At 46.5% G+C, this 25182-nt stretch overlaps 3 protein-coding genes and 1 long non-coding RNA gene across 6 annotated transcripts; 3 read left to right on the top strand and 1 right to left on the bottom strand.

Annotated features, from left to right (window-relative positions):
* The first annotated feature begins 4678 nt into the window (after positions 1-4678).
* Positions 4679-7450, top strand: LOC127346226 (probable E3 ubiquitin-protein ligase RHC2A). Its single transcript, XM_051372781.2, has 2 exons — positions 4679-6050; positions 6861-7450. Exons 1-2 carry the CDS (start codon positions 4885-4887, stop codon positions 6949-6951), a joined length of 1257 nt encoding a protein of 418 aa, XP_051228741.1. The 5' UTR covers positions 4679-4884; the 3' UTR covers positions 6952-7450.
* A 1644-nt stretch (positions 7451-9094) lies between these two features.
* LOC139838676 (uncharacterized) lies at positions 9095-18751 on the top strand. Of its 3 annotated transcripts, none has more exons than XR_011756535.1 (4): positions 9095-9314; positions 9749-10065; positions 10151-10380; positions 18306-18751. It is a non-coding gene; the product is annotated as an uncharacterized lncRNA (long non-coding RNA). The 3 variants fall into 3 exon arrangements; XR_011756536.1 differs by lacking the exon at positions 18306-18751 and adding an exon at positions 12100-14487; XR_011756534.1 differs by lacking the exon at positions 18306-18751 and adding an exon at positions 12103-14487.
* A 2427-nt stretch (positions 18752-21178) lies between these two features.
* LOC139838346 (putative F-box protein At2g02030) lies at positions 21179-22361 on the top strand. Its single transcript, XM_071827755.1, has 3 exons — positions 21179-21313; positions 21366-21713; positions 22350-22361. Exons 1-3 carry the CDS (start codon positions 21179-21181, stop codon positions 22359-22361), a joined length of 495 nt encoding a protein of 164 aa, XP_071683856.1.
* A 347-nt stretch (positions 22362-22708) lies between these two features.
* On the bottom strand, positions 22709-25159 carry LOC127346225 (uncharacterized). The gene is made up of 5 exons (XM_051372780.2): positions 24870-25159; positions 24655-24800; positions 24384-24545; positions 23930-24045; positions 22709-23029 (listed from the first exon to the last, which is right to left on the bottom strand). Exons 1-5 carry the CDS (start codon positions 25042-25044, stop codon positions 23011-23013), a joined length of 618 nt encoding a protein of 205 aa, XP_051228740.1. The 5' UTR covers positions 25045-25159; the 3' UTR covers positions 22709-23010.
* Positions 25160-25182: the final 23 nt, after the last annotated feature.

Genomic DNA, 25182 nt, shown 5'->3' on the forward strand with positions numbered 1-25182 from the left:
CCACTGTCATTGAATCATCAATCTCACCCGAAGGAAAAATTATGTGAACCGTCCCAAGGAAAGTCCAAGTATTTATCAATAATTGCACCATTCAAAAACAATCTTAAATGATCTTCAAGTTTTAGCAGCATCCAAAATTGTGTACCATTGTCAGTTTTTATGACCTTCTCGCATCAGAACCAAATCTAACCATGAACAAAAAATTATAGACCCCAAATAGAAGGATTATCTGGAAAAAAAAAATGGCATCAGTATATTATATAGGATGGAAGACAAACTATACACAACCAACTCGATCAACAGCAAGAACATTACTTCGGTAAGCACTACTATCATTCACTTATAGCTTAAGGATATCCAATTTTCATAACAGAAAATTAAACTTTTTCACTAAAGAAGCAGTGTGACCTGCTGAAGTGGCAACCTAAATTTTATGTTGCAAGTAACAGAGGAGAAGAAATTAAACACCGCAAGTTGAATGAAAGGACATGAGCCAACAAAAAGTAAGAAATATACATCGGAGGTGGACAAGCTTGAATTGACCAAATGGGACATGAACTGCATATGAAACCATGGATAAAAGAAACTCCATGTACTCTTAAAAAATCACCCTGGAGAGGACCGTAAATAGACCTGAGTGGAAAGGCACTCGTCAGTAGTCAGTACATCAATTGCCCCTGCGCACAAAAACATGTATATTGATCATGGCCATCTAACTTCAGATGGTAAAAGCTAACTCTGAGGAAAATGAACACCATAATTTCTATTCAGAAAGATATAGTGTCAAATTCCTTGTTGGCTGTACTAAAATTCATAATTCAGACATCTGGACTTAAAATCTACGGATTAAAATTATGCAGTAATACTCAAGATCCAATATCCAAAAATAAAAAATATATACAACCATAACACACTGTCGCAACCTGCAGACTCCTAGGCACCAGGGGCATCGAAGTAATAATTGTATAAGTGCGGAGTAAGCAAGAATCTGCACACAGGATTAACAAACTCTTAATGGAATGACAGTAAGAAAGCAATGCGATGATTGCTCATTCTGTTTGTCGAACGCCATGCCATCACCGCCTGCAACATGTGTCTCAAAACAAAATGATCAAAGTAACTATTATATCTGACCAAAATAATCGCATTGCTTGATTGCTTCGACCTATTCCAGCAAGATGTCCGGCCTCCGCAGGGCGGCCGTGGCAGATTTTGCATCTCCTGCGTGGCGCTGGTTCATCCATCTAGGCGCAGGATAGTGTGCTGCAGGGCATAGAGGTGTAGGGCACGGAGGCCAACACACAGATTGTGGTCAGCTGGAGTGCACGCGGGAAGGCAGGCTCCCCGAGCGTGGGAGGCTGGTGTGCGGGCGTGGAGGCGCAGGTACGGCGCGGTGGGCGTGGGGTGCAGAGGAGGGCGGCGGCGTGGATCGCGGAGGGTGAAGAGTCAGAAGCCAAAACGCTTAGACGGGTGCGAGGAGAGCGAGATTGGTGGAGTCAGTTTTAATTAGATTGCGGTGACGGCGCGTCTGACGGAAGGAAGGGGACGGGGAGATCTTTTTTTTGCGGGAGGGGACGGGGAGATCGGAGAGATCGTGTCCGTACGATGTGAATGGATGTACGGAGCAGATGTAATTTTCCAACGGCACTTCGTGCCTTTATAAGTAGTAGAGATAGAGATATTAAGGAAAGTACTGGGCGTCCCCCGGGGATTTGATTTTCCAGTCCCCGGGTCCCCGTGCTGACACGTGTCCTTTTTGCTACCGGGTAGCAAAAAAATTCCCGATTTTGCTTCAATGTAGCAAAAAACGATTCATTCAGGAAAAGAAGAAAAAGGCTAATCTCGCCGGAGAACTTCGCCGGAGACCACGCCGGAGACTCGTAGCAATAAACTTGCACTATTGTAGCAAAAAATCGACACCGCCGTAGACATCGACACAGACTTCACCGGAGGCCTCACCGGAGACCTAGCCGGAGACCCCGTAGCAAAAATGCAGAAAAGTTGTAGCAAAAAAATAATCCCTATGTAGCAAAAATTAACAAAACGAAGACCTAATCGACCGAGACCTCACCAGCAGCCAACAACAACACCGCCCAAGGTTACAGCAGCTCTGTCCGCGTAAAACAGCAATGCTCGGAACCGCCTTTAGCAACGACGGACACCTAAGATAGCAAAGTCGGTAGCAAAAAAGCCTCCCTACGCCGGCAGCAATGCTGAACGCCTAAGGTAGCAAAGCCAGCCTCCATCGATAGCAACGCCGGACGCCCAAGGCAGCAGTACCCAGCCGCCAGCAGCAACTCCCGCGGAGACGCGTGGGGGCGGCACAGGGTGAGCGCTACGAGCTCGGCCTCCTTGAGCGCGACTCCTCCGACGTCTGATCTCGACCATGCTGGCGCTGTCGACGGTGCCCGCTCCGTGGCTGCAGGCGTCGCTCGAGGTTGAAGCAGGCGAGCTCCCGGCGGCATGGCGGACGAGCTACGGGCGGCGAGGCGGGGCGAGCTCCGGGCGGGAAAGAGTGCGCCCCGTGGCGCCGTCCAGGACGACGGCGCGGACAGCGCGCAGGCGAAGCTTGGCCCCAAACCTCCACGCCTGCCATCCCCACGCACCCCGCCGCCCCAACTCTGAAGCGCTTCGCCGCCACGGTCGTTCCCCGCTTTCCGGCGGCATATCCTCCCAGGGAGAGAGCCATGGACTGCGGGAGGAAGGTAGGATAAGGGGAAGAGATGGGCCGCCACCGCCGGATTGGAGGGCGACGGAGATGGGCCGCCACCACCAGTGTGGAGGGTTGCAGCATCGGAGATGAGGACAACGGGGATTGGTGGCCGGGAGGGAGAAGTGAGGACTGGCCTCGGGAGAGAGACGAGAAGATAAGATCGTGGTGTGGGGGCCACCCATGACGTGGGCTGCCAGGACAACACGCGCGTGGGCGCGCGATGTCGCTCATCCGACGGCCACGGAGCCGGAGGTTGGAGCGCGTCTTATCCCCGGGGGAATTGGATCATTTTCCTTACATTAAGCTCCAAGTCGTTGGCGTGTAGGGCCCACACCCTCTACCAACTGTACCAGGCTGTTCGCCCGAGGGTATTTCCGTCACTCCATCCAGCAAGGGGCCTTTGACTCCCCTCTCTTTCCGTTGCCTGCCATCCATCACGCCGTTAAGTTGGGCCACGTTCCTCTTTTTTTTTCCTCCTTCTTTTCGTCAACTTTTCTCTGCTTGGATCAAGTGCGGCACGAATGGAAAGATTGTTTTTTCATTTCATTTCATGGCATCTCCCTTTCCGCTCTAGAATCTGATCCATGTAATGCTCACCTCTCCTTTTTGTGAGTGCAACATTTTTGGGTTCCTACAAGTATTATCATGTACTGGTACAAATTAGTTGTTTAATTATGTTATTGTTCTATGACTGAGCACGACTAGTCCGCGTTATGTCGGGGTGGTGGTACATTTTGATTGGCAAGCGCGGAAGGAAAAGGAACAAACGGCGAGGGAGCCGATAGCGGTAGGTGATGAATGCTAGGAGGAGGAGGAGGAGGATCTGTCACCCAAGTTAGGATCGACTATATGAGAATCATTTTTTCTTCTCATCCTACTTCTTAGCTGGGAACTTGTTAATTTGTCCTTTTGATTTCCAATTTAGGTTGGCTAATTCTCAGTCGAGTCAGAAGTCTTTAATCAACCTCAGATAGTTGGTCCAAGATGAAACTCCAAACAATCTTTTGAAATATGATAACTAGCATCACATTTTGTTTGCACTATTTGAGGAACCTCATTACATCACCTCAAAAATTGTTTTATGTATACGTAAACAAATATGTGATCTCGACTGAGACTTAGTTGTTCTATGTCGATCGAGACTTAGACATCCCCGTAGATAAAAGGTTGTAAAGCAAATATTAAAGGATCTCACATTTGGAAAAGGAAGGAATAGAAAACCCTAGGTTAGATCTGGTCCTCTTAAACGTGTTAATCTCTCTTGGATACAATGTTCAACCTTCCTATGTCTGGAGGAATTCGAGTCTTTGGAAATGATTCTCTCGGGATCATGATGTCACTTGGTGGGGAAGGAATTCTGTATTTCCAAAGCTTATGCTCACTTCAAAATTTCTCATGGGCGCCCTGGCTATATGGAAGACAAGGAATGCCTTTATCTTCAACAATCAATCACCGATCGAGCTTATATAGAGCCTAATAATTTTTCAAGGATGGACTTGGGCGGCTGAAGTTTAGAGCTAAGAGAAAATCAAATCATGCTGGCTCTCCTTTTGCAAATTGGGTCGGCAATTTTATTTAGATTCATTTTTTTGGTTGGTAGCTTTGTAGGTCTGTGCATATGTATTTCTTAAACCAAATAATAACTAGCAGCAGCAAGGCTACTAAGGAAAAAAGAAAAACCCTACCTTGAGTGAGGAATTTTTATCATGTGCCTCTTTGACCCTGACACTCTCCCTTAGGTGTATTTCCTCTGGGCCAAATAAATTGTCTTACTGTATAATAATAATAATAATCTAGAAAGATGTGTTGGTAACATTTATGGGAGACCAATATAGTTTTTCTAATATAAATAAATAAATGAATAAAAATGTCAAACTGCATTGGAACGGCGTCGACTGGACGGTGACGTGGAAACGGAGGAAGCGTCTCCACTACGCCAATGCCAATGCCAATGCCACATCCCACCTTGGCCGCCGGACCGAAATATTCCCATTCCCATTCCCATTCCACTCGTCAGCAGCAGCCTCGCCGCCGGTTAAAACTCCACCACCAATCATCCTCCTGCTCCCGCTCCGCCGCCCACTCCACTTCTCTTTCTTCTACCAGAGCGCGCCTCTCTTCGCTGGATCTGGTCTCAGCCACAAACATCCCTGGTCCCGCGCGCTTTTTTCATGGATCGCCCCTCACCAACCGCGCCGCCCCCGTCCTACTGGTGCTACAGCTGCGACCGCTTCGTCTGGCCCGCCGCCGACGACGAGGGCAACCCCGCCGGGGTCGTCTGTCCCGCCTGCCACGGCGGATTCCTCGAGGAGATGGACGCCCCGCCGCCGCCGCGCAGGGCCCCCGCCTACCTCCGCCGCCGCAACGCCGATCCGGTCACCGCCGCCGCTGCCGCTGCCCCACTCCACCGAAGCCGCCGCGTACCACCATCCGGGGACCGCGCGTCGCCCTACAACCCGGTCATCGTGCTCCGCCGCTCAGCGGCCTCCCCTCCTCCACCCGCTGACGACGCCGCCGCCGCCACCAGCAGCTTCGAGCTCTTCTACGACGACGGCGCGGGCTCCGGGCTGCGCCCGCTGCCCGACAGCATGTCCGACTTCCTCATGGGCTCCGGCTTCGAGCGCCTCCTGGACCAGCTCGCCCAGATCGAGGCCGGAGGACCGCTCGGCGCCGCACGCCCCTACGACAACCCGCCGGCCTCCAAGGCCGCCGTCGAGTCCATGCCCACCGTCCTCGTCGCCGCGCGCCACGTCGGGGCCGACTCCCACGACTGCGCCGTCTGCAAGGACGCCTTCCAGCTGGGCGCCCAGGCCAGGGAGATGCCCTGCGGCCACATGTACCACCACGACTGCATCCTGCCCTGGCTCGCGCTGCGCAACTCCTGCCCCGTCTGCCGCCATGAGCTGCCCACGGAACTCGCGCCCAGCGAATCGGACCAGGGCAGCAACACCGGGGCGGAGGCTGGCAGCGAGGAGGAGACCACCGTGGGGCTCACTATCTGGCGGCTCCCCGGTGGAGGCTTCGCTGTTGGTAGGTTCGCCGGCGGCGGCAGGAGGGCTGGCGACAGGGACCTCCCGGTCGTGTACACTGAGGTGGATGGTGGATTCAACAATGGCGCTGCACCCAGGAGGATCTCATGGTCATCCAGAGGGAACCATTCCTCCTCCCAGAGGGGACCGTTCATAAGACGTGTGTTTCACAGCATGTTTGCGTGCTTTGGGCATGCCCATTCGACCAGCGCTCGAGCCTCGTCCTCGAGGTCCGAGTGGAGCTCTGTTTTCACCCGTGGGTTGAGGAGCCGCAGCACAAGCTGGACATCGCAAGATGCAATCGCCAGGTGATGATCACTGCATCCTTCGGGCATTAGGTGTCAGCCAGTCACACTGTTGCTGCTCTTCGCTTTCATTTCATCTTCTATCTATATTATACGTATATGAATCAAGAGAGGAAGGATAAAGGTTATTATTTGTTAGAGCACCAATTGGTGTCTTGTACATACACCACAACTAGAGATGTTGCAATGGAAAATGTCCTTGAGTTTGCTTGCACCTTCTGCATTATCTTCCTCATGCGTTTTCAGCAACATAAATTTGTTACTTGTATAAGCAAGCATTTTGATGGTCTCCCTGTTGCATTTTAGAGTAAGTATCAGCAACATAAATTTAAGCATTTCGTAGCACTTGATGATTTCCTTCACATTCCAATCTGCCCAATCTGACATGGGTCATTCTACCTATAACCTGTTGAGACTTGTAGATGATGCAGCAAAGCATCCCTCAAGATATTTGTTGAATTGGATATCATTCTACTGATCAAACTCATCTCATGTTTTCTTGCTTTCTTCACCTGAGACAGGTGGTTATGTTGTCCTATTCAACAAAGCCAACGAATTGACTGTTTCTCTATGCGCTGTTCCGATTGTCGCCATCCTTGCATTCTTGCCATACATTTTCTGGAAAGAAAACTGGTCACCATTTCTGAAATGTCTTCATCAAATCTGTTGACATATCTTCCAAAAGAGAAACACACAAGAACCTTTCTTTTTTTCCTCGTGTGAAGTAGAACTGCCTTGTACGATGTATTAATTCATTTCAGGTCCATGTGGTTGTCAACATTTTAATTCTGTTTTCCATTGTCTTCGAATTAGGAAAAAAATCTTTCGATGTAACTGCTGCAGAGTCCTGTGTTCCCCTGATTGCCTAATAATGGTTCGGGCCCTTTCCAAGTCCTGCCACTAGATTGGTGAGCTGCAATTTGCAATGTTCTGTCGGTGAAACGAAGATGCCAATTTGTGCTGTCTCTTGTACCGGTGCATGTGATGCCCAATCTGTTCTGTCTCTTGCAGCTGGTGCATGGGAAGATGACAAGATACCAACTATATGGCAAGATTTTTTTTAGTGTTCTTCTGTAGTATTTGGAGGGAACATTTCATTGTCATTTGCAGTTGCAGCCTGTCATTCTGTAACTAGCTTTCTCCAAGGACAGTTTCTTTTCACTCATCATGACCTGTGTCTATAGTGTGTGCAATGAAAATGGTTTTCAATCTGGTAAACGCTGATCTTGTTTCGGTCGGCATCGAAGGACAATAACAATGGCTGATTTTACTAACCAAATGGAGACTTTTGTATAGGAATGGCACAAAAGATGGGATTTATAGTGAAAATGGCACAAGCTGTTTCAGATTGTAGTAGGCCTTGAGCAGGATAATCTGGACAACAATATTTTTTTTAATCGGCATCGAACGGAAAGAACAATCTGATTTTGTTGGTTGATTGCAGATCTGATGGACCAAATCCATTTGACGTGATTGATTTATTTGTCGTTGCCAAGCTATACAGATCAGTGTGGTCTCCGATCATCAATCTTGTATCGATAGGCATTTGTGCTGATTTATTGTTCAAGTTCAGCTGTGCATTTTGGCTGCGATCTTGTCTATATTCATTCTTTTTTCCAGTGTCATAGAATGCAAATATACAAGTATTATTCTAGAAATGGCCCATGTAACTGCTGCAGTGTCTTGTGTTTGCTTGGTGGCCAATGTCCAGCCACGAGGTCTTCTATTGTGGTTGTTGAGCTGTGATGGCAAAATGTTCCGTTGGGTGGTCGGCGAAAGAAGATACCAATCTTCTGTGTCATTTGTAGCTGGTGCATGTGGCTTTCTTTTGAGATTGGCTATGCTGATGCTGCCATAAGGAGATTCCTATAACGAGATATAGCACAGTTTCCATGCAAGGAGAAAAGTGGATTTTGTTTTTCAAGGTATATCGCCTACTTTTGCCATGTTTTAAAGAATTTTGTTGGACCTGGTTAGCTACTCATTTACTCATTCCCTCCCTAAATAGGCGGCGTATAAATTAGATTAAAAAGTCAATGATTTAAAGTTTGACAAAAAATATACATACCAAAATATGTTGATCTATAATACCAAATCAGTATTAATAGATTCGTCATAAGATATATTTTTCATATTACCTATATATATACCTCAAAGAAGGTCGCCATCTGTCGTGGCACGACTGGGTACGGCGGTTGCAATGTCGTCTCCCGCCAAAATTGCTGGTTGGTTCCAATGATGAGCACCTCCACCCTAGGAACATAGTGCTCTGTTTGGTGAAATAAATAGCTTCGGCCGTTTGCCGTCTCAAGATTGCGCTCTGATTTCTGAAAGAAAATGTGTAACCTTGTAGGGCGTTGGAGCGAGGGTCGTGCCCAAGACCGAACGCCCGGTGGCTAAAGGTTCGACTAGGGGTACGGCGCGGTGCAACCCCACCGAGACTCTTCGGCAACTTAAGGACACGATGTGTTGCTGGGTTGATCACTCGCACTACAGACTCGGTGGGCACCAGCACCAGCCCGTCGCAGTGCGCGAAGTCGTGCGTCACTTCCGTGGGGAAGGAACCCATGGGGTGCATGAGGGTAGCTGTATGGTGGACCTCCTCCCACTCGTAGATGTCGGCAGTGGCTACGCTGCCGGACTCCCAGTTGTGGTCTTCGCTAGTGTTGTCATTGTTGTGGACATCGATGGATTCGATTTGCGGGGCAATGAGAAGGTAGGGACCGTTCTTATTGTGACGGTGGAGGCGAAGGTGCACATGGGCGACCTGTCCATGCAGCGGGTATGGTCAGCCCCGCCACCGTGGCACCGCACGGGCAAGGCCCGGCGGCAGGGGAAAGCAGGGGGTAGTGCTGGAGGTGGGCGTGCGGCCCGGCCGCCGGGGGGTGGGGGGGTCGCGAGAGGGGAGGGGTGGTTTTTTTTTGAGCATAAGGTCAGTGGGCACACAATATATGCTGGGCTCTCCAGGTTCAGTTTCCCTTTAATTTGCTTGGGCTGGGCCAAGCCCCAGGCGTAAAAGCCCTCGTAGCCCTGGGCTTAGGCCTGCACTGAGCACAACACAATTTTGACTCGATCAATTGAGCTTCCGGCGCAGCTTGATGGTCTGGTGGCTGGTGCCCGCCGCCGATTTCGAGGAGGCGCCGCCGCCGCGCCGGGCGAGCGAGCACTGCCGCTCCTCTTCGGCCAAGCCCACCGTCCGGCTGACGCCCTCGCAGGCAGCCGCTACGACGGCCGCTGAACTCGCTGCCCCTGAGGCCTGAGATCCAGGTAAAGTAGCTCTCTCATCCAATAGAAAATGTACTAGTTGTAGTCCCTGCAGTGCAGAGTGCTTATCAGTGCAGACTGTAGTAACGATGTCTCGGTTCTAGAGCGATCTCCATTGCCACCGTTGCCAGTTTTTGCTGCGTATCAGGGTTTGCGCTTCCAAATACAAGCAGCTAGAACAAAAATGCCAATAAGGTTCTTGAGGGAGATATATATAGTCCAGTCAAGTGGTTCTGTTGTTTCCATACACACAAACTATATCTACTGTCTCCCCGCAAAAAAAAAAACTATATCTACTGTCTGATCGACTGGTGATAATAACTCCCACAGCATGGTGTCATGATTTTGTTGAAGATTTCAGCCTTCTCCATGTTTCTCCGTTATTGTCATCGGCTATTTCAACAATAATTAACAACCTGAATTGTGTTTTCTTTCAGTTCGACCAATCCTCCATCCTTGAGACTGCCTTCCGGAAAGAAGAGGATCATCGAGGAGGAATCACGCACTATCGCATCCCCCGGACATGCTCAACAATCGCACTCTTCCCTACATTAGACCAACAATCCGATGTACGGTCAAATCTGAAGTAGCATCGGGATGCGGCAATAATTTCAGGACCCATTGCCGTTCCACCTGGCGGCCAAACATGCATTTCTCCATGGGCAAATATGTGTTGTAAGGTTGACGGAGCATCTGGGGGCACAACTCCAAGAAGAAAAGAAACTCCTTCATGTCATCCATGCTATCTTGAAAGGTATCAACCATCCTTTGCAGCTCTTCCCTTATGCTGTTGTTTTTCAGTTGCACCAAACATTAACAATGTTGGTTCACTGTTGCAGCTATCACTGCCAGTGCTAGAGAAACATAGCTGTTTGTCTGGACTGGATTTGGACGACACAAACATTGAGTCGCTCACCTCCTCCTTATTAAGGGCGGCTTGGAATCTCAAGGCATCAAGCACGTAGCGGCCTACATTCACCGCCTCAACATCCCGAGCTGACAGAGCATATGCCTTCGCATCTGGGGGTCACTCGATATGTATATCCAAACTGCAAATCCCAGCCCCTAGGTAAATATTGTCCCACTGATTGCCAATTTTTTTTTGTACCTGATAGGGCCTTTATCCACTACTTACTTTACTAGCATCTTTTTTTCTCTCTAGGTAAATATTGTTCCATTTCCTGTTGGTTGTGTATTACACTCTTTGTCTATTATTTACTGCATTTTTACCTACTTTTAGAACTTTGGTTCTCAACATAAAAAAGAAAAGAAAAGAAAAGAAAGGATAGAAATTGTCAAATAAAATAGCTATATATAGAAGTGCTTACCCGATGTTGTATTAACAAGAAATCGGAAATTACAATATAGCAATAACAATCAACATCACTCAACAACTTCCGCTAACCCCAAATCCTAATTTGGCATTATTATTATTATCATATACCCTCTGTAGAAATCGGATTACAATATAACAATACAAAGAAACATCAATCAACAACTTCCGCTTATCCCAAAACCTAATTTGGCATTATTAGTATCATATACGACCTCTATAGATTGCTGTGCAAGCCTGCCTATCATGGATATACCCTCTTGCGGCTGGAATGCGAGACATGCGATGCGTCCACCCAGCACCGGTTTGTAGAGTGTGCCGTCCACGCCAAGGTTGAACTGTGCGCCGTCGTTGAAGCTGAAGGTTACTTGGGGTATGTAGATCCTGTCAGGGGCATCTGTGAAGTTGAAGCAGCCATTGAATCTAGATGCATTATCTGGAATAAGATACTCCTGAAACTCCTGCCGGAATATCGTAGTCAGCTTGGCGTGAACCTCAGGAGTGATGTAGGTGAACATTGTGCCAGAATCCACAAATGTTTCTTGCTCCTTCTGCACGGGGATACTCATCGCCGACGTATATGTCAGTTAAATCGACAAAATACAAAGACGTGTGGGTCCTATGCCTGAACATCTCGGTGAATGTAATGTCAGTGGAAGGCTCATCCATCCTACCAAAGGTGAGGAACCCTGTATTGTTATTGTTTGTTGATGGGATGCAGTAGGAAAAGCCATTTTGCAGGGTGGGATAGATTTGCTGTGCTAGGGACGTTGTTCCACGTCCTAGCCCAATCAACCCATCTGCCCCACCAGATTGGCCCTCAGGATCACTACTAGCACATCCAAAGATAAAATTGTTGACTGACACACTAGGAGTCAGGGTTAGTGTGTCAGTAAGGATGGTACCCTGCCTGTTTGATGAGTCCATGTACCTTGTGGACAAAGAGCAGTAATAGTCGGCGTTGCTTATGCAGTACCCCCCAGCCTCGTAGCATGTAGGTGATCTGCAGGTTATGAGCTTGGAGCTCTTGGAATCAGACGGGGCATAGCGTACTCCTTCGTCGATCTCTGCAGAATTATTGTCCTTCCAATTACAACGGATCCAGCTGAAGTCGCTGGCCGTGTCGAACATCACCTTCTGATGTCTGATTGGGTCTCCAAACGCAAGGACGGTGGTGAACTGATCTTGATCCCAGGTGCGGTCGTCAGCACTGATACTCACTACTGCCGATGTAGAGAGCGGGGTCGTTCCGAAAAGACGATATATTCGGGCAAGATCATGGGAAATGAGGTCCTGTGGCATCGCTTGCTTCGGTGGCTTGCCCAGCCGAATAAGTTGGACCTTTCTGCCAGATGAAAATGAACCTGCAGAGAATGCAATATCATCAACTCTCTGCCTTACGTTTTTTCTACAAAAGCAATTCACAGAACCATATTCTTTTTTATCTGAAAATAGCAGGTACCTGCTCCTGGTGGCGAAGGTTTCTCACCCTCGTCCTCATCGACAAACTTGAGTATGGGATGTGCCTGTGATGCCAAAACGACCAGCAGCAGCACTGAAATTGTAGTCCATATGAAATTCATATTTCTATATCCAAAACAGAACGATATTTACTGGGGTTGCAGAGGTATGGTCTTCTCTTTATACTAGCAAGCGAGCAAAATACATGTGTTAGAATGTACGGTCTTCACTACTTAAATTGTTATAGACAATGTGATGATCTTTACATGATCTGCATAACTTCATTTCCTGCTGTTAGTTGCATGACTACTCCAGACATCTTTGCATGATGAATATTTATTCATGCTTCCCACATGAACATGCATGTACCTTGTTCTGGTCTGGCCGTTAAGTATTTTCCTGAAAAATATGCGTTGAGAATTTCTGGTAGCTGTTGGACAGAGCGCATGGCTCCTATTTTTTGAAAAATAGAACTATGGGTCCCCTAGTCACCGCAAGCCAATCAGGCAGCATGAAACGGGAATCCTTGGTTGGACGTGCTTGGCTGTGTGGTTTAGGTTAGTCTTATGTTAAGTGTGTTGGTCCTAATTTACCTGTGGTATATGGACCATAGAGGCGATGTTCTATGAAGAATAATCCTCCTGGCTCTATCCTCATATTGGCGACTTTGCAGTGGCTGATAAGTTCCCATAAAATTTTCTCTAAATCTTGCTTGCCAATAAAGACGATGTTTCGGAAGAAAAAGAAGTTCGTCTGCTGATGTGCAGGAAATGCATTTTATACAATGTAGGGAAAAATCGTACACAATTTTCATGAGATGTAGGCAAGACCTGCCTAAGGGGAGCAGCAATGGCTGCCCGTGTTGATGCAAATTTGCGATTTGCAACGCTTGTCAATGAGTCTGATTTGTACTCGTATTTTCTTGGAGAATCCCATGAACTACTTTTTTGTGCAATGTAGGGCTTTTATGTGGAAATGATATGAGCTAATTTGGGAGTAAACAAAGTAGAAACAGCAGCTGAATTCAGATTACCATAAGTTGTTTCCTCAATATTTTCTCAAATGAAGAGGTCACCAATCTGAATGAGCTCATATTACGAGGAGCTAATTTCTCAACATGCACTTATCTCGTAGCCTCTTAGTAGTACCTCGCTAGCGATGAGCAAATGAGAGCTTTGTATACTTGGATTTGTCTTACTCGCAGCTGATGCCGCAACACTGAAGACTAGCAGTCCCTCCAAAGTAAGCAGACATTTTGCCGTCCATGGGCTCAAATGTCTGCACCTTGTAGCAATCAGAGCTAAGGTTGGAATGTAGATCCTGCGGCCTATGCCACTTTTCGCTGATGTCCATCACCTCCAAGCCATGGATATAGGCACTCTGGCCCCAACCATCCGACGGAGGACGGCCGCTCCCCATTTCAGTCGTCGTATACCTGTTACCTATGTTCTTGTTGCAGAGCTGGCCACCCCACAATGCTGCCATACCACTCCCAAACTGCGGAAACTGTTCTGGTGACCAGTACCCCAGCAATTTCTCCCCATACATCACGCACCATCTCCCGGTCGTGTCATCCTGCTAGCTAGCTTATGTTAGTTAATTATATGGGCAGATATAGCGAAACAAAAAATGAGAAAAAATATATCAACTCTTAACATACGGACTCTCACAAAACTAAACCTTCAAGAATACCTTTCTTTATCCACATGGATAGTTTGAAAACTCGGAAATAGAAAGATGTAAGATTCCAATGCATTTTCCTTTTAGAGATGGGCCATATTTTTTCAATACTACGGTTTCTGAATCCTAATTAGTGATTACTCATATTAAACCTTCGACATGGTGCCAGTCACTAAAAAAATCTTATAAAATAGTAGATTGACTCATTTGTGAAATTCATATTGATTATGCAGATCGAACTATCATTCTTGCAAAGAGCACTTGAGTAAACGAGGACTTTAGACATAGAAATGGAGGGTCTCACTTAAGGTTAATTGTAAAAGAGCTATTTTCATTACAAAAATAAACTGAGTTTCCATAAAACTAGACATAATTTTGTAAATGTATATACTCACTATATCTAAAATAGCTACTCATTAGGTCCAACTGGGGTGGTTTATTTCACAAGGTCTCCAATATACAAACTACTTAATGCACTCTGCTTGAACTTTATTACCTTGTATAGTGTGAGTGAAATCTCATACTGCGCGCCACCAAATTGTGATAAAGGAGTTAAGGCCGCACCAAATGCGTACTCATTCGATATTTGGACAAACCCATTGCATTGTAGGTTGAAGCAATCAATGTCATGAGATGGGTCCTGAACAATGAGTTCCATAGGAGTAGTTAATTAGTGTTCAGTTGTATCTTTCTTGTGTTTGATACTCAGAGAGTGGATTTGGTGTTCAGGGGGGTACGTGCGCATGCGTCCATCACCGTTGGATCTAGTCTACCACCGTTGGATTTTGCTTTTGACTAACGGCCACTACACAGCTGCCGTTTGTGATGTTTGTGTTGTCGCTAGCAACCCACTGCGGAATCTTTCTATCCACTCATTCTCTCTCTCAAATTTTCACGGAAAGCAGAGTCAATCCACGACCAGAGTGACGAGAGGCGTCTGTAGCAACCGTAGTAGCATTCTACCAGGCTGCTGCCGCCGGCGAGGGAGTAGGCAGTTGCTTCTTCTTCCGCTCGTCGCCGCTGCAGAACCGCGCGAGGTCGAGGCCGAAGAAGCACCGTTCCGCTGCTTGGACCGCATCCAGGACCTCCATCTTCCCACCGAACGCAAAGTCACCGCCGTCCTACAGATCACATGGATCGAATCGGGACGTGGGGCGCTCGAGTAGGGGTGCCTCCATCGCCAGCGCTCGGGATCTGCCGGAGGATGGGAAGGTAGACCCGTAGATGGCGCTATCGGAGAGGGGATTAAAATCGGGCCGGCCAGCGCGACGGTGCCGGCCAGGAGCGGGAAGAGCACCGGGTAGAGCGCGTTGTCGAGGGTGCCGGACGCCCACTTGGTGAAGCCGACGAGGAAGGGCGCCGTGGGGCCGAAAACGGCGGAGACCCACACGACGTAGCAGGCGTTGGTGGGGAACGCTGAGGCGAGCTCGGCGGTGATGAGCGCCTCGGGCAGGGACCAGAGGACCGGGAGGATGAGGAAGCCGAGGAGGAGCAGCAGCGTGCCGCCGCCGGCGCGGAACGAGTCCTCGATGCCGAACGGGCCGCCCAAGACGTCGTAGAAGATGAGCGCGATAAGGGGGAGGACCGTCAGGGGGCGCCGCCGTGGCGGGGATTCGCCCTCGATCCCTCCGCCGCCGCCGGTCATCGGGTCAACGGCCGGGCGCCGCCGCCCGCCCGCGGGCTGAGGACACCTCCTCCCAATTTCTTTGCTAGGATGTGCAGGGGAATCCCATGTGTAGGACGGTGGTGAGGATAGACATCAAGGAAATGAACGTGGGGTGGTGCTTTCCTTTTTTTAATAAACTATTAACCTCACGGGGCAGACTAACGTCGTTAGACACGTGTCACTTCGCGAACGCGTGCTCACGTACCCATGTGATTACCGAGCTTCATTCGTTGATACTCATGCCCGTAAAAAAAATTAAAGACCATAACAGTGTATGCATCATATGGGCACCCATACTACTAGTATACATTTTTCTTGTATTTCTAAAAGGCCAACTGTATGTTTTCAAAAGAATGGAGAAAAGATAATGCTGGAGAAATATATGTACATGGCAGATTTGGACATACATGATAACAAGTTATCAATATACGTGGCAGATTTGGACATACAGTGAAACAAGTTATCAATGTGTCAAAGCTGTTACATTAAGCTTTCTTTTAACACCAAAGGGTTAAAAACAGAAAGGAACAATACACTGTACTCCCTTTATACTGAATATTAAAGAGGGTTAGCTTCATTGCAGTACATGGGTGCAAGACTTTCCTCTGGTCATTGCATCATGTCAAAAGACCCAAAATAATAATTAAAAAATATGACAAATTTATAGTTCTGCTTAGACATCAATTTTTGGTTTTCCATAAAAACTATGAATTTATAAATAAATAAATTTTGCATATATTTAAGTGTGTAGTAATGTAGTGTGTGCTTTGAGAAAAATGATGGAGAAGAGAACTGAGGACATACCACAGTGCGAATAAATAATCTCGTTTCACCACCATCATCGTATAAAGTTGGACTTACCTGAAGAAATAAATAACACATAGTTTTTCATCCTTTTCACTTTTCAAGCAAATTTGCATAATAGTAATATAACAAAAGAACATGATTCCACGAATATTGGAGGAAGCTTACCATCCAACCATACTGAATGTATGACCCATTTTCGTTATAGATATTAATTGCACTGATGCTCCACTCATTCGGCTCAACATCTACTGACCAGACATTTATGTCGGCCCTTGCTCCATATATATTTCCGTATGTTTCAAGTCCAGCAAACTAGTAGTAAAACATAGAACCTAATCAACATGTAACGTTATCCGAGAGGGCAGATAGTAGTACTGACTACTGAGAGTACACTCACCTCAGTTTTGCATGGGGTGAGCTGTTCCTGTTCCAGCTCGACCTGAGCTTTCCCTGTCATCATTCTAACAGGTATTGTGCCGCTCGGACAATTCCCACTCTTTTGCCAAATTTGATGGACCACCACGCTTGTGGTTGCATTGGTTTTCCTGATTTTATTAAACTTATGTTGTTGCATCTGCTACAAGACAGAAGCACATATTTAGGTTACCTTGAGTGATAGAGGTCATAAGGACATGTAAGAAAATGTTGTTTCTTGACAACAAAAAATGGGAATTTTATTTTAATACTGTAAATTTTTGTAATTCAAATAGAGAAGATCTTAAGAGTACCGTGCCATTTATTATACGTACAATTGCAGAATTGGACATTTCAGTGATAATACTTGTGTTTAGGTGAAAACATAAATGAAAACCAGAAGAGTTACCTCAAATATTGTGTAGTTTTTCACAAGCACATGCTCAAAAGATGGTTGTTTGAAGATATCAACACACTCGATTATATCACCATCTTCACTCTATAAATATAATAGGACAATATGCATTAATTGCTAAGGAAACATAATAAAATAGGGTGAAGTTAGAAGTGTTAATATAAGCTGGTCAACACACACCTTTATAAACTTGGTTATTGCCTGTGTTGTTTCATTGGTGCTGAATAATAAAAACAAAAACATCCAGATAATCATGCCTAAAATCCTTGAGTATTGCTTCATCTCTCTCACCTGCAAGATTATGAATTACTCAACCCTAGAGATCAATAAAATTATATCGGACTCCCAAAAGCTTACAATGACAATAAAAATAAATGAAATGAATTAATTTGTTAAGGTAGACCAAGCAGAAAACTATTTAATGGCATGAAGAAATGAAGCTAAATTACCACTAGCATGAGGTATAACATGGCAATAGTGAAAGTGCATGTCATGGCAGAATGTGCTCAAAACTATGAATAATGCAACTTGAACCAATTTAATAGGAATATGAATGTTTTAAGATATATCAGTTTGATGATTTCCGTAGAGAGATAAATAACTAAATATGGTTGTCATTTAATTTCAAGACCATAAGCTGGCTTTCAAATGATTCATAATTACTGGAGCTCATAAGAATTCAAAGAGTTTATACTTCTACTAAAACAATTTCTGAATTTCTTCTACTTGTTTTTTGAATTATTCTGCTGGAACAATTTCTACACTCAGTAAGTTGTACTATTTACAATAAAGGCCAGTTAAACAAGCCACATCCATTTTTCGGACTCATTAGCTTAAGCAAATTCCAGTATATTCACTAATTTCTGTACCAATTCTCTAAATGAGAGGCGGGGCTCGCTTTGAACTCATTGGAGCTACTGAATAGAGCAACAGAACAATTTTTAATCAAGTGACTCAGTATTGCTCAGCAGCTGTTAAGTTTCACCATTAGCTTACTACTAGTGCAACTACAGGTATGCCAATGAGATGAATATCCACCGATATTTTAGGCAGTTAATCAACTTTCCTGATATTATGTTTAGCTGTTAACTAATCAACGTACTGTGTATATGGCCAGAATCCAAAAACTAGAAGTTTAGAATGGACTACTCGGAAACTAATATACGAGTTCCTGAATATTCAAAATTGTCTCAACATCAACTAAAAAATTGTGCTCAGGTACAACGGTGGCAGGGCAAAGAGAGACACACACACCAGCTTGAACAACCCACGGCAGCAGCAACGGACTTCACGGTGATGCAGATTCCGACTACAGACAGAAGTTGAACAAAGGAAGGTACACAAGCATTAGGATTGTTGTAGAATAGGAGGTCAAGACTCGACCAAGGGCTCACCAGCTTTGACGTATGAACCTCCCAGATCCTTCAACAGTGGAAGACAAGTTTGACTTTATGGAAGAAGATAGGGAGCTTTACTCGCCTCAGGAGGTTCAGGCATCATCTAACTTGAGCCGAGGCATCATGTTATTTGAGCCGAAGGGGAGGCACAGTTATCGGATGAAGCATGCCTTTAGGACATGCATATACAATGCAATGCATGGTGCTTATGCACGAGGGTTAAATGAGAATAGTCATATGATTGTTATAAATATATTTGCAAATTCATCTTCTGCCTTTTTAAGCTCTAGGAACTGCAAAATGTGAATTCTTGGACACTTGACTCCTTAATATCAGCTTGTTTTGCATGCATTTCGTATGTTTGACTACCCTGGGCGTTATAAAACCACCTCTTATTACTTGGCTGTCCCCAACTCTCGATGTTTAGTAAATCAACACTCTGTTTCCAGAACAGCCGCAGCCATTAGCGATGCAGCTACATCACCACCTCTTTCTCCTCCTCCTCCTCCTTGTGCTAGTGCCACAGCTCGTCACAGCGCAGGCTCAGGCGCAGCAGCCAGGAGTCGGAGTAGGAGTAGCCACCCAGCCAGGGGCATGTGTCCCTATCGTATACGGTGCGCCCTGTCTAGGTAATAATACTCTGGCCAAACTAGTTTGGCATGCATGGCCACATATCTCGGTCGGCCATATGGTGATGATTTGATGCTTTACTTCTTTTCTAACAACATTGCAGTTGGCACCAACGGGGTCACCATGCCACCAGCTCCTCGTCTCGGCCGCCCGGAGCACGGGCTTCCGACCACCCCGACGCCGCTCGACCATGATCCGCTGCCACCTCCTTCGCCTCCACCTCCTCCTCCTCCTCCGCCGACGCCGTCATCCGCAGCAGCCAGCCGTTCATCACTGCTAATTGGCACAATCCTGCTTCTGCCGGCTCAAATCCTCCTTGTCGTCGTCTGACCCTCTCCGATCTCCTGAGCTCGGAAGAAATATACCTACTCTAGCGATAGCTTGGTAGCTAGACCTCGAAATAATGTGTGTCCCGCTTCCCGTTTGATCGTGATGTTGTCTCTACTGGCATTGCTAGCGCACTCAGCTGGTCCTACTAGTACCTCCGTGCCTATCGCTCCAAGGCATCTTCAAAAGCTGACGTCTCACGGTACAAGTTACAACTGATTTCAATTGTGCAGATGCTTTTAGACCAAGCACGCATGTCCTTCTACACGGGAAAAGTACTACTCCGATAGAACACTATGATCATAGCGCGCGTTTGCCAATCTGGTGGATACTTTTGACCCTGTGGGATTTTTGACAACCTTCGGTCCATAATTCATGAGGTGGTTTTAGTTCAAATTAAGGAACGGATAGACTAGTACATTACACAAGATATTAGCCGACAATTTATTTCTCAAATCTCTGTCCACCTAGAATTTGACTACATTGGGACGGAGGAACTACATCAAAGTGGGATATTAATTTTCTATGGATATTCAATAAATGTGATTTCATTAGGGTTGTAAATAATAGTCTGCTCGTACAAAATAAATGCTTGAACTCATCACTTTGTCATGTTGAGATGGTACAGACAGGTCACACCAAACATTTTTTGCGGTTACACAACCAGAAGCGGCCACTCTTCCACCCGACCAGTCGACACCGCCACAGGTACCCCTACCCTCCGCCGGACGCGACTGATCTCGGTGTCCATGGTGGTTGCGCCTACTTCGTCCACCACAGAAATAAGGCGCCCCCTTGGGAGAAGTACGGCGTGTTCAGGTACAATCTAGTCAATAACAATGCAAAGTTCAAGAAAAACCGCTACAACAAGGTGCATTTCATTGAACGCCTACCTCAAAGATGGGATTTCAGGTGAACAATTGTAGACTATCCCAAAATTATATATTTCTATAATAGAAAAAGGAATGATTAGTTTTATAACCGATCAAGATATTAATCACCTAAACTATGTATAAGCATCTCAAGTTATCAACATGATGAAATGCCAATTAATTACAGGAAATCACTAAGGGGCGTTGGAGGCTCATGACCTGAAGCAGCATCAACAGATCAATTTAGCTCAGGTTAGCTCAGCGGCTAATACAAATAATACCAAACCAAAGAAAAAAAATCCACAATCTTTACGAACGGAGAAGATATAAGCTCAATACCAATGATCATTTATGTATGTCTACGTTCCTGTATAAAGTAGAGTCTGTGTAATACCAGAATTTATGTGCATATTTGGAAAGAATCTGTATACCTTGCTTATATAGGCCATAGATAGATATCAGCCGCTGACTTTCCCACTTTTCTTCGATCAATGGAGGAACCGAATTGTATAATAATTATATATGGGCCGATGCAAGTTGGCCAACTGATCTGTTTCCGACGATGATACAATCTCCGAACGTCCTATATATATGTTGCTCCGCGCGCGCGCACGCCCCGCCAGCTGCAAACCCTGGCATAAACGACAGCCGCGCGCCATTGCCACCACCGACTTGAACTCCGGCGAACCGATCGAGCCGGCCGCCGTGTCTTGCAAAAGGAAAAGACTCGGAACGCCATACGCAAGGACATCGATCGGTCAGCAAGGACGACGTGAGTGTGAGTTGCTCTCGATCGATCCTCTACAACCAATACAAGATGCACACACTGCCGTGACGGCGCATGAGATCTATCAAATCGTAGGACATGGACGACGGTACAACGGCAGCAGCAGCAGCAGCTCCCGAGAGGACGGCGAGGCACGTGCCGCACGACCTTCTGAGGGAGATCCTGATCCGGCTGCCCGTCAGGTCGCTTCTACGGTTCACCGGCGTGTGCAAGGCCTGGAGAAGCACCATCTCCAACGACCCGTCCTTCAGCCGCGCGCGCACAGCTCCGCCACAACAAGGACGATCCCTTCCTGCTCATCGCCCCGCAGCGCGGAGCCTACACGAGACAAGACAGGGTCACCGTCGCCACAACCGGCCTCTACAGGTGGCGGGAGAGCCATGGGGATGCTGTGCTTGTGCATCCCATGGACTCGCTCCGTTACGAGTTCGTACAACCTTTGGCACACTGCGATGGGCTGGTGCTGGTGGGCACCACGTCTGCAGTCCGCGTCCTCAACCCGGCCACGGGAAGTGTCCTTAAGCTGCCTCAGACCCTTGGCGGTCCTGCAGCTTCGTGCTACACCTATCAGGCATTTGGTCTCGGGCGTGACCCTCGAACCGAGGCTTACAAGGTAGCCCGGCTCTACGAACCATCCTTTGTGGAACCTAACAAACCCCTACACGGCTACACATGGAGATGGAGGTCTTCACCATTGGAGTCGATCAACACTGGCACGAGACGGAGCGACCGCCATACCGCATCACGAGGCGACAGACAGCCACCTTCTTCAAAGGGTCCCTGCTCAGGTTTAGCTTGGAAGACAAGCATTTAGCACCATTGGTTGATCGACATGAAAAAATCATTCATGTCGATCGACTCTCTCGCAGCTACATTAAGTTGATTTTTTAGTTGGAAAAAGGAACATGGTTTCATGTCGATCATTTCTATTTGATCTACCTGCGAGAGAGTCGATCGACATGAATTGATCTACATGAAATTCCAGCGCTTGACATATTGGAAATCACACCTAAATTCTGCTGAAACTCGAAGTTACATACGCAAAAATTCTGCTGAAACTCGAAGTTATAAGCACCCTGATCCTAGCGTACGAAACAGGGCTTGACTGTATCCCGCTCAGTCATGCTCAAGCAGCAAGCTGAGGCATTGCTTTTGTTTTTCTTGCACATGTTTCTTTTTCGTTTCTCTCTTGTTTGTAGTACTCGTGGCTTGGCCTGTGTATAGGCTGCTGGAATCTTAACCTTTCCAGAATTGCATCTGAACCTTTCCAGAATTGCATTTTTTGGGCACTTGTTCTGTACAGACACAACTGATATGCTGCACAAGATCAGGGTTGACTTCCTACCAATAAACCTAACAATAGATCTAAACAAACCAAAATAATCAACATCCAACAAGACTTGTACGGATGTCAATCAATTTTCAAGGCTGAGCTAACATGGCTTAGCATCATAGCGATGAGAAGGAAATATGCCCTCTACCCAGCCAAGAGATTGTTTCGCAGCTCTATTTTTTTCTCTGAAATCCAGACACACAACAAGGATCCCTTGTATAGAGTTGCAGACTTGACATACCATGTTATCGCATCAAAACCTACAAATCAATCTCTGACAAGGGAAGATATGCATTGCAACTTCGCGGGCCTTTTCAAAACATGTCGTATAACAGGTTAGTTATACCAGATACTACAAACGAAATTTCTCCAATTAGTTAGTTATATGCTGACAGTAAATCAATTGTTTAGGAGAATGGTTCTCCCCTCATAACACAGAGCCGCTTATGGCGCTTTACATGTTTTGCAGCCAGGTTTGCAACAATACCGGGGCAGGCCTGCTGTCCAGGTGAAGAGTCACACCATACTTTTCTTCATCATTACGGAGCGAACTACATCAGCGCAAAGGAGTTTCACCTCAGGCAGCTCCACAACACCTACAAATTTTATTCAGAAAACAACAATATTTTCATCACAACGCAACAACAAATTAAATTGCAGAAAGAATATGAATCCATAGTCGAAATAGAAAGGCTGGATCCAGAAAGAACAAAAAAAAATGATCTTCTTGGTTTGGTTCGCTACAACAGGTGGCCACACATAGCTAGTTGTGGTGAATAAATTTGGTTGCCACACATTTGGCAACTTTTGGTCAAATTACAATTAAATAGGTGTCACGTGTGGATTACGGAAGGAATCGAACATCTAGGAGAAGAAAGGTGGCAGTGGAGCGGACAGGGTTTGGAGTTCCATTTACATGTTCAAGTAAGTGAAACACCATTTAGCTAGTGTTCAGATGCACAGGAATGACAAACTAGCAATGGTGAAAGTTTCCATGGATCACAACTTAGCACCTTTTGATCCTTAGTTTAGACTCTTTTTTTTCTTAGTTTTTCCTTCCTTTTTCACATATGTAAAGGTTCTTTCTGTACCCATTCTTTCATTTAATTAAAATTTATACCATAGGGGTTTCCTATGGTTTCCTGGTAAAAAACAAATTTAACCGGTGGATGGTGGACACAGATAACAATACCTTGTACTAACAATTTGCCAAATTTACAAAGTTCCATGCTCCACATTCCATGTAAGCAAGGATGATCAACATATTTGGTCTGAACCATGTACATATCGGTAAACCTATATCCATCTTTTGCTAGATAGCAGTTACCACCGGTTACTTATTTTCCACAGCAGGTTAAAGCATCTACATGTTTCCATGTAAAAGATGCTACTATACACAGAAATTGCAGCAGTCTGATTCCCGAACGGGAGGTAAAACCAATAATATAGCGGCAACAGAACATCATTAATAGTTTTAAGGATAGTATCAGGCGAACCTTTTATATCGTTTCCTTGAACCGCATGGGCAAAGAGCATTCCTGCTTATTTGATCACTCTTTGCCAGGTTAGATCTGAAAACGTCCAACGGCGTCTTGTCCATATGCTTTTGAATCTACAAAGGCAACACAATTCATAGATTTGATTACCTCGTGCAAGGAAAAGGCAACACTTTTGTCATTTTTTAGAAGTCTAAGCCCATCATCATTCATAGAAGAAACAAGTATCGGATAGCAGCAACGAAATCTAAGGTTACTCCTTAAGTTAAGACTTGGATGATACGGAGAACATACACTGCGATTTTTATTAGTCATTGTTGAGGAAGTTAGAGCAAAGATACCACTTTAAATAAGAGAGAGACAGAGGCATGAAACATCATGGCTTGTTAAAAATGAGCAAAGGAAGCAAAAGCAGTTCCTATCTGGCAGTGGCAGTGAAGTAGTCTGGAATTACCTCACTCTGCGACCTTGGAATGGGCTTCCCTTCCTCTTTGAACTTCAACGCAACCTTGTGCGCCTCTCTCGCCCACGTGTACTTGGCCAGTGCGTTCTCCACGTCGGCGACGCTGCACTTGCAGTGCTCGCTGGCACTAATTTTGTCGCTGGTTTTCAGCTTCTACAAAGAAGCAGCCGCACACACACACAAACACACAGAGCACCACCCGATTAACCACCACCGTCAAAGCAGCAAGGCGATGTCTGAACCGATCGTGGTGTCGTGTTACCTCGCCGGTTGGGTCGATGGCGCCGAGGTAACGGAGCACGGCGGAGTGCCTCTCGTGGGCGGCGGCGGCGGCGGCGGCCTCGTGGGAGTTCTTGAAGGTCGCTGCGAAGGAGTCCTTCCGCATCCTGCCCATCGCATCCGCGTACTCTGCGAATCCCGGAGGCCCCGAATCAGACACCTAGGAAAGTAGGAAACGAAGGGAGCCGGAGCGCTTACTGAGGAGCGTGAAGGAGCTCAAGGATTCGTCATGGCCGGTGATGGTGGTCTTGATCTTGTCGGTGACGGTGGTCTTGATCTTGTCGAACCAGCCGAGGGATGCAAGATGCGGGGTCGAGGAGATGCCCCGGGAAGAAGTTAGGAGGTGGAGGGCGCGGCGTGACGCCATTGCCATGGGTAGGAAGTAGCAGGGGCGGGTTACGGTGAGCCGGCGGCGGCGGCGGCAATGGGTTCGCCGAGGAAGAAATGTGGGAATGGAAGATGGGCTATGTTTCCATGGGAGAAACAAGATTGGTGAGAAGCCCGCACCTGC

This window comes from Lolium perenne, chromosome 3 (genome assembly GCF_019359855.2).
Source record: "Lolium perenne isolate Kyuss_39 chromosome 3, Kyuss_2.0, whole genome shotgun sequence".
NCBI classification, from domain to species: domain Eukaryota; kingdom Viridiplantae; phylum Streptophyta; class Magnoliopsida; order Poales; family Poaceae; genus Lolium; species Lolium perenne.

Excerpts from the sequence above, each read along its gene's own strand:
- LOC127346225 (XM_051372780.2), bottom strand. The coding sequence starts at position 25,044 with ATGGCAATGGCGTCACGCCGCGCCCTCCACCTCCTAACTTCTTCCCGG. Across the intron at positions 24,546-24,654 it reads CCATCGACCCAACCGGCGAG|AAGCTGAAAACCAGCGACAA; the intron begins GTAACACGACAC and ends GCTTCTTTGTAG. Across the intron at positions 24,046-24,383 it reads TTCCAAGGTCGCAGAGTGAG|ATTCAAAAGCATATGGACAA; the intron begins GTAATTCCAGAC and ends TTGCCTTTGTAG.
- LOC127346226 (XM_051372781.2), top strand. The coding sequence starts at position 4,885 with ATGGATCGCCCCTCACCAACCGCGCCGCCCCCGTCCTACTGGTGCTAC. Across the intron at positions 6,051-6,860 it reads TCGCAAGATGCAATCGCCAG|GAAAAAAATCTTTCGATGTA; the intron begins GTGATGATCACT and ends TCTTCGAATTAG.
- LOC139838346 (XM_071827755.1), top strand. The coding sequence starts at position 21,179 with ATGGACGACGGTACAACGGCAGCAGCAGCAGCAGCTCCCGAGAGGACG. Across the intron at positions 21,314-21,365 it reads GGTTCACCGGCGTGTGCAAG|CTCCGCCACAACAAGGACGA; the intron begins GCCTGGAGAAGC and ends GCGCGCGCACAG.